The sequence below is a fragment of the Dipteris shenzhenensis genome, chromosome 9, assembly GCF_047967505.1.
Source record: "Dipteris shenzhenensis isolate YYH24624 ecotype China chromosome 9, Dip_SZ_1.0, whole genome shotgun sequence".
Classification (NCBI taxonomy): domain Eukaryota; kingdom Viridiplantae; phylum Streptophyta; class Polypodiopsida; order Gleicheniales; family Dipteridaceae; genus Dipteris; species Dipteris shenzhenensis.
In genome coordinates this window covers 12,835,692-12,844,544 of record NC_141604.1, presented here as the reverse complement: position 1 = coordinate 12,844,544, position 8,853 = coordinate 12,835,692, and the positions used below count along the sequence as shown (strand labels likewise).

The window sequence follows — 8,853 nt, the reverse complement described above, 5'->3', positions numbered from 1 at the left end:
CTATGCTGGATGAGAAATGAGGCCACAAGCCTCTCCTTTTATAGGCCCCAAGGGCGCCTTAAACTAACCGACCAGCCAGCCCTAAATGGGCCGACTGGCTGGTCTGTTTGGGCCAACCAGTCTGCCGCAAAACAGCCCTTTAAGGGCTCACAAAACTAGGGCCCTTTGACCCACACTTCTAGGGCTTTTGGCCCTCCAATCAAGGCAGGGGCCCAGCCCCTAGGTCTGCCCTATATAAGGCCTGGTTGGCTGCCTCAAAGCAGCCCAACCAGCCTCTCTCCTAGCCGACCCATGTGCTGGTCTGTCCCACCTCTGCTGCACCACTCTGATCTGCCCACACGTGTGTCTCAGCTCTGTACTATTCCGTACTGTTGCTGACATCATCCGTGGTCTGTTCTCTTGGGTCCCTACTGCTGTCCTCTGCTCCGCCTTATGCTCCTGCAGATCAGCCAGGTACCCGCCTCTCTTCTTTTGGGGCACATCCTGCCCTAGGTCTCCCTTCCCCACGCTCTCCTCATTTGGGGACTTACAGATGGGGAGGTGACCTTTCCAACAAGCCACCAAGCGGCCACTATGTTAAGTCACACAATTCAAGTATTCTCTCTTCCAAGCACCACAGAATATCGAGAGGGTTGTGTCATGTACAAAGGTAATACGCAAGCATTTCCCATCTTTGGATTACCATATAGGCAACTAGGAAAAGGGGGGAGAGTTCACAAAAGGGAGTGAGTGGAACTGGAAAGCACAGAGAGAGAGAGAGAGAGAGAGGGGGGGGGAGGTGGGGGGGGGGGGGCAGAGTAGCAAATAGAGGAAGAGTGAGAAAGAGAAGAAGATAGGGCAGTGCATAGAGCAGAGCACTTATTTTGGGAGTAAGGTGTCAAAATCAAAACATGAGGTACAATGGGATTGAGGTAGGCTTATACAGTCCCCTCAACTATATTCCTTCTAGACCTAGAAACCCCTAGACCAATTAGTTTTAATCCTAACAAACTTGGTCCAGTTTTGGGATGAAGAAGGGGACGGGACAGATTAGGAGAAGGGGGTCGATTTAGTAAAAGAGAGTGAATCCTGTCTGACTACTGGGGGCGGAAGTGAGGAATGCTAACTTTGAAGAGAGAGAGAGAGAGAGAGAGATGATTGATGAGACTGATCGGACTGCTGGACTATTTACTGCTAGTGCTGCAAGAATGCTACTGGTCCTGCAGCACTGACTGTTGTTGTTGCAATAAGGCTGATCCTGAAATCAGGGAGGGAATGCCTCCTCTTATAGGATGCCCCCCATATTGACAAACCCAGTTCGTAAGGAAAAGAAAGACCTGTCACAGACTAAGTCTATAGCTGTTGGAATTGAATGGATTGGAGCTTAGTGGTCCTTAGAACCGAGAGCACAGACATTGAGAGCAACAATTTATGTTGACAGGCAATGAGCAACGACAGTTGCCCAGTTTGTGGCTATCCCTGCCCTATACCAACTGCTCTTGGGCCTAGAAAATGCTGCAGGCTCCCGTGGATCCTATAGTGGCCCCTATTCCTGAGGACTTCCCACATGGCAGTGCGAGTCCTGGAACAGAGACCCAGGGCAGACCTGTTGCTCCTGGAGGGTGTACGGAGAAGAACAGCAGTCCACACTGCCCTGGATGAGGCCTGGGGCCTGGGCCCTTTTTGTCTGCTTCCCCTGCCCCATGGCTATGTCCACGTGGGCTTGTGTGCTGTGGTTGGCCCCGTGGCTCTGTCCCATACGTTGTTTTCCGACTGCCAGGTAGGCAGCCTTGCCCTGGGCACATGATGAGAGAGGGGGGGAAAAGAATAGGAGGGAGAGAAAGAGAAGTGAGCTAGAAGAGGGAGATAGCGGAGTGCACCGAGCTGAGCAGGAAGGAGGTAGTGTAGATTAGGAGTAAGGTGCCAACATCAAAAGATGAGGTACAAAATGGGAGTGAGGTGGGTCCCCTCCTATATCCCTTTTAGCCCTTCTGCATGATTGTAATTACAAACACGCTGATTAAGGCACATGCAATAAACAGCTTCTCACTCTGCCCACATATCCAATCTTTCTTTGCACCAACGTACATTCTGGGACATAGCCGTCCCTCATTTTGAAGGAAAGATGTTCTAGCTTTGCATGCATATTCTCTCTCTGGGAGTGTCTGGTATGCCCCACAAAAACGAATGCACAATCTCGTTACTGTCAGTCCAAATCTGTCCTAGCTTCTTATATGCTTGTTTCTGCATTCGCACTGCCTCAATCTTCTTCTCTTCCTCCTGCATGTGAGAATCTGCATAAATGTTAGACATCAAGACATAAGATGCAGTATCCTTTTCATCCAACTGCACTGCATGTTCAAAGGCCAATCTTCCAAACTCCACATTAGTGCACTTTTGACAAGCACCCAAGACCGTATGCCATGCAATAAGATTAGGCTGGAAAGGCATCTCCTTCACCATCTCTACCGCCTTGTCTATTTGGCCTGCACGGCCGAGGAGGTCAACTATGCCAATGTGATGCTCAATGGTTGGAGTGATGCCATAGTCTCTACTCATGGCCTCAAAGTATTTCTGGCCCTTATCTACCAGACCTGTGTGACTGCATAAAGTAAGAACAATAGAAAATGTGACCCCGTTTGGCTTTATCCTTTCTCTTCTCATTTTTTCAAGCATCTGGAAAACAATTTCACTTTCTCCTTGCTGGGCATATCCTGCAATCAGTGCAGTCCACGATAATACGTCCTGAACTGGGAGCTTGTCAAACACTTGCCGTGCTTCTGCAAGCAAACCACATTTGGCATACATATCCACCAAGGTTCTGCCCACAACAAGATCTCTTTCCAGCCCATTTCTGGAAATCTCAGCATGTAATTCTCGGCCCTTGTCTATGGCTCCTATGCCGCCACACGCTTTCAAGCTGCAAACAAACGTAACAGCATCTGGAGAAAGACCCTCTAGTTCCATCTGTTCAAGACACTCCAGCGCTTCCTCACCAAGCCCCTGCTCGGCATATCCAGTGATCAGTGCAGTCCACGAGACCTTGTCTCGAACTGGCAACTTGTCCAATGCGTTCCGTGCTTCTGCAAGACGGCCACATTTGGCATACATATACACCAAGGTGTTGCTGACAAAGTGCTCTCTTTCCAGCCCCTTTCTGGCTATCTCGGCATGCATTTCATAGCCCTTGTCCCTGGCTCCTATGCTGCCACAAGCTTTCAAGATGCAAACAAATGTCACAGAATTTGGAGAGAAACCCTTCACGTTCATCTGTTCCAGATAGTTCAGCGCTTCCTCACCAAGCCCATGCTCGGCATATCCTGCAATCAGTGTGTTCCACGAGACCTGATCTCGAATTGGCAGCTTGTCAAACACTTCCTGTGCTTCTGCAAGTGAGCCACAATTGGCATATAAATCCACCAAGGTGTTGCCAACAGGAAGACTTTGTTCCAGCCCCTTTCTGACTATCTCAGCGTGTATTTCTTGGCCCTTGTCTATGGCTCCTATGCTGCCACAAGCTTTCAAGCTGCAGATAAATGTGGCAGCATTTGGAGAGAGACCCTCCAGATGCATCTGTTCAAGACAGTTGAGTGCTTCCTCACCAAGCCCATGTTTGGTATATCCTGCGATCAGTACATTCCACGAGACCTCATTTCGAACAGGCAGCTTGTCAAACGCTTCCTGAGCTTCAGGAAGCGAGCCACATTTGGCATACATATCCACCAAGGTGCTACCAATAACAACATCTATTTCCAGCTCCTTTCTGACTATCTCGGTGTGAATTTTACGGCCCTCCTCCATGGCTCCTATGACGCCACAAGCTTTCAAGCCGCAGACAAATGTGACGGCATTTGGAAAAAAACCTTCCAGTTGCATCTCTTCAAGACAATTCAGAGCCTCTTCACAAAGCCCATGCTCAGCATATCCTGCAATGAGTGCAGTCCACGAGACCTCATTTCGAACTGGCAGATTGTCAAACACTTCTCGTGCTTCTGCAAGCGAGCCACATTTGGCATACATGTCCACCACGGTGCTGCCAACAAAAAGATCTCTTTCTAGCCCTTTTCTGGCTATCTCAGTGTGTGTTTCTCGGCCTCTTGCTGCATCTTTTAGCCTAGCACAAGCCTTTAGTACAGCCAGGAAGGTACACTTGCTAGGATGTACAGAATCCTCTTGCATTCTTTGGTAAAGGTTGAGGGCCTCCTTTGCATCACCAAATTCAATATACCCCCATATGAGGGAAGTCCAAGAATACACATTCCGATCAAACAACTTGTTGAAAACCTGCTCAGCATCACACATGCTTCCAACTTGGACCAACATTGGGACGAGGTAGTTCCCAAGATATCTATGATCTTCCAGCCCGTTTTTGCATATGTAGGCATACAAGCGCTTGGTATGCGCTACATTTTTCTTTGTTCTGCACTTATGCACGATGCAGGTAAGGTTCTCAACTGAAGGTGGCTGGGGCATCCGTTCCAGTGACGTGAGTGCCTCATCTAAGCTTACCATTTCCCAGCTCCTCTTCTCGTGCACTTCTAGTGCTTTAGATGCATTGACCTTTACTGCAGCCTTGCCAGAGTTTTCCACGAAGCCATAGTCTTGGGACCGACCACTGGATGCTTTCGGTTTTTTCTCGAGCATGTCTTTAACCCAACCTGGATTGAACCATCCGTCTACCGGTAACGACTCCTTGATCATCTTATGCTTTAATTCCGGAGACTTTGGGTCCTTCTGTTGTTCACATTCACAAGATACTCGTCAGACTAGCCAATTTACACCATTGGTAAAGAACCAAATTACCCATGTAAATCTCGATCGTACCCAAGGGCAGCAGTACCTGCAGGCGAACATTCCTCCACCAGAGCTCCACTGTCCTTAGAGGAAGCCAGCGGAGAGCGATGAGCTGCCAACCAGTCAGAGTGTGAATCTTTGTTACGAAAAAACCTCTGGCGATGCACCTGAGCGAAGATAGGGCTGCATAATTTTGTTGATGTTGCGTCAGAGGTACGACAGGGATCTCTACATCCTCCTATATCATCATCGCGACTCGCGAAAAGAACTCGAGCAAGAGAGAGAAGCATAACGAAGCAGAAGGCTTTGAAAGGAAGCGGGCCAAATTTTTGAACGCATTGCCTAAAATTTTGAAGATTTTACAAAATCTCAGATTCTGCAAAATAGACAAAATCCCCTAATGGTAGGCCTTAGTAAATCGTTTGCCCTCCAAAGAGAAAAATCAAGTATTTAGTTACTTATATGTTCACTTTTTTTACTAAAGCCTTTTATGAAACTCTAAAAGCTTGTGAAGCCATATGACACCGTTAGATCAATTGAACTATTATTAGCTACTTACAATAGCCCATATAGTTAGCAACTGGCCCATATACTAAGCAACTGGCCAAGCATTCTAGTTTGGCATGCATTGATTGGAGGAGCATACACGATATGAGAATCCCATGAAATTTTCCACACCAACTTGCAATTCGCCCCTTTTTCCACTCACCATCTAGGGCAAGCCAAATGAATGAAATTCATCTTGTTTACTATGAAAATGAAAATGTTGGAAGTTCATTGAATATAATTTGCAGGTTTCTATGAACATGGGAGCGGGCCGTTCGCTAAGAGGACATTCCCATGCCATGAGGAAGCTCTCCCTATTTGTATGGAAGTTCATTGATTATAGTTTGCAGGTTTCTATGAACATGGGAGTGGGCAGTTCGCTAAAAGGACATTCCCATGCCATGAGGAAGCTCTCCCTATTTGTATGGAAGACAAACAAAGAACCCTTCCCAAGTAAGTCATCCATGAATGTAGCCACCAGTCTCGGAGGTCGAAGTAGCTCCTTTAACATTGAAATTTTTGGCATTGTTAAGCGTGAATGAAGCAACCCCTTCAATCTTGGCACTTTCTCAATCGGTAACTTATGCTCTGCGCCACATTCGGAGGCCATTTCGCACCATTTCACTCCCACACTCAAGCCTTCTCTTGCCACCTGTATGCTACCTAGGTCCTCCATTTTGCTTCATCTCCAACAGCACATTCGTGAACTGATCTTCAACCACCTCAGCAGTAGTTGTAGTTCCAATCTCAATAACCTTCCAGCCAAGACTTCCACCAACCTCCAAGTAAAACTCATTTTTTTTCCTACAATACAAAGGCTCATTCTCAAAAACCACTTTCCCTATGAGATTGGCATAGACTATTCCATCAAGTTTGCCTCTGGCTGCTTTAATACAGTAATTTGTTTTCATTAGACATTTATGTATGCTGCACGTAGTTTTCTCCAGCGGACCTCTCGTCGTGTAGAACGCTCCGCATTCGCCCATTCAGAAGGGCAGGGTATCTTTTGGGTGGAAGGTTAAACGATCTGCCACCTCTGGCTTTGAGATTCTTATCTTGAAAGATTTCTATCTCAAATTAAGACACACACACATACATACATGCATACATACATACATACATACATATACATATATTTATATATGTATATATATGTATGTATGTATGTATGTATGTATGTATATGTATATGTATAAAAGAGAGAGAGAGAGAGATCTTATACAGAGATCTTTATGTGTGTGTGTGTGTGCGCGCGCACGCACACACACACACACATTTTTGGCCTGCCTTTGGAGGTCTTAGTGGAGGTTACAGGTTCAAAACATAAAAATAATTAGTGGGGATTTTTATTTGTGCTATTTTCATGGCCCTGTTGCACTCTTTTCATGACCCCCCACATGTGTGGTTGCCGCATCTGGTGATCCGGAATCTAGTTTTCTTCATTGTCTATGTCTTCATCCGTGCGTCCTTTTTCTGAGCTTTCATGGCTTCTACTCTCCCTTAGGCCTCCCCTCCCCCTTCCTCTTTCCTTGATGCAATTTAATAAGTTCCAAACGTTTTACCATGTTGCTTCAACATTTCTATAATTAGTACATTTTCTTTTGAGCTGCATGCCTTCTTCGCTCTTAGAGTGGTAGCCAATGAAAAAATATGTGCTCTAGCTAGCCAAGGCTTTGTTTCGATTTCTGGCGGTTGTTTATTAAAAACAATAGCATGAGGGCAATCTGCCACCATCGATGTTCCTATTGTGTTCACACAAGAGAAAGAGTTTATTAAAGATGGTCCCTTTTGAAGCATTCCAACATCAAGAAGGTCAGCAAGAAGACACACAAGACGGCCTTCCATGTGGCTGCAGAACAAGCTTACGGTGAAGGTAATCACCCACCTATTTTCAAATACCAACCTCATGGTTTGCGGCCTGAGCCTTTGAGGTTTTAATTATTCAGTCAGAAAAGACGTGCACAAGCAGGGATGCCTACTGAAGATACGTTACAGGATAGAGCTCGACATCGAGCCCCCTTTGAAGAAGATGAAAGCAATTCAGATGATGCAACAAACCACACTAGCTCCACTGTTGAATCCTAGCTAACTCTTTTTCTACATTGGTTAGCAAAGTTGGCACACACCAAAACATATACACACTGACAGCAAACGAGTAGATGCCACAACAACAATAATCAAAATCGAGCCCTTCGAAGGCAACATATCATTCGTTCCAGAGAAGCCAATACGAGTCTATGCACCATGGGCTACAAAGCAAGTCGAAACAAGCAAGACATCTTTCATGTCATTGATGGCAACCATAGCTTTTGTCATTGTAAAGCTGGACCTAGGCAGGCCTCCATCAAACCAAATAATCATTGCAGATGGCCCAAACACTGAAGACCGCACAACAATAAGCACTAGTTTTTGTAGTTGTTGAACCTCTAACCGATTGTTGATTGGAGATCTCCTGAGCGGTAGCAACTTTCCTTGCAACTAACCTTTGTGGCAGAGAGGAGGCACACGCTAGTGCGGTTGGTTGAAGAATTCATAGACGAAAGCGTTGTCATGTACATTGCCAAGAACAATTCCTTCATGCGCACAAGGCATGCTCTTGCTCTGTTCGACTTCACTATCTTAGCAGTAGTCCCAGATGGAAGTCTTCGTGTGGCATTGCAAGATACTTTCATGAGACAAGTGTTGCAACTATGATACGGTAAAAAGGTGAGTTGAAAACTTTGCATCAAATACCATCAATATAGAGCGTTGCTAACAATTTCTCTATTAATTGGCTAGGTTGTTGGTGTTTTGTCGAGTTTCAATGTGGAGGTTGCAGTGGCCCACGCATGAGCAAAGATCTAGCATGTCCTTTTTGCTACACCTATGACTATGTTCAGACAATCTCTCACATTCCCTCCTTGAAAGGCTGTGCTGCAGACCGTGGTGGTTCGCAAGTCGCGATAAAACTCTGCAGGAACCATGTCGACGACGTGTTGAAGCTTAACTACCCCTTCTTAGACGCCGGGTTTGTGACCAGTTTCACGATGGATGCCTAAGATGACTTTCTCGCATGTTCCATTGTAAATAGCTCTCAAGGTTTCCCCCCCAGCGTCTTATGCTTTTCATTTCTAGGCACTCCTCATAGAAAATACTTTCTTGCCTTTCAACACTAGAGCTTCACATTGTAAATTTCGCCATGCAAAATAAAACTTCCATTGTACATGCAATACAAATAAATAAATAACTCCTTGATTGGCGCAAGTCATCGCCTCTTTTGTCTTTAATTTGAAAGTTATCATTGTATGTGGGCTCTCTAGAATCGCTTGAAGTGGAGCATTGCTAAATAGGGCATTTGAATTAAAAATTATGTGGCCCTTCTCAAAGTGGGCCAACGCTTCATGCGTGCAATTTTTACGCACCACACACCATGGATATACAAGCTGCTATTGCACCCTACAATGTACGCCTCGATGATTTTTTTATTGCTAAAAAGTCAAGAAATACAAATGTTCTTCTTTGCATCCTAGCTTCACAGCCAACAAGCAGTTATGA

General features: G+C 45.7%; 1 protein-coding gene across 1 annotated transcript; it reads right to left on the bottom strand.

Moving 5' to 3' along the window:
- Positions 1-817: 817 nt before the first annotated feature.
- On the bottom strand, positions 818-6,305 carry LOC147898217 (pentatricopeptide repeat-containing protein At5g27110-like). Its single transcript, XM_087378872.1, has 3 exons — positions 6,018-6,305; positions 4,820-4,885; positions 818-4,713 (listed from the first exon to the last, which is right to left on the bottom strand). The coding sequence occupies exons 1-3, from the start codon at positions 6,303-6,305 to the stop codon at positions 2,110-2,112; spliced, it is 2,958 nt and encodes a 985-aa protein (XP_087234998.1). The 3' UTR covers positions 818-2,109.
- Positions 6,306-8,853: the final 2,548 nt, after the last annotated feature.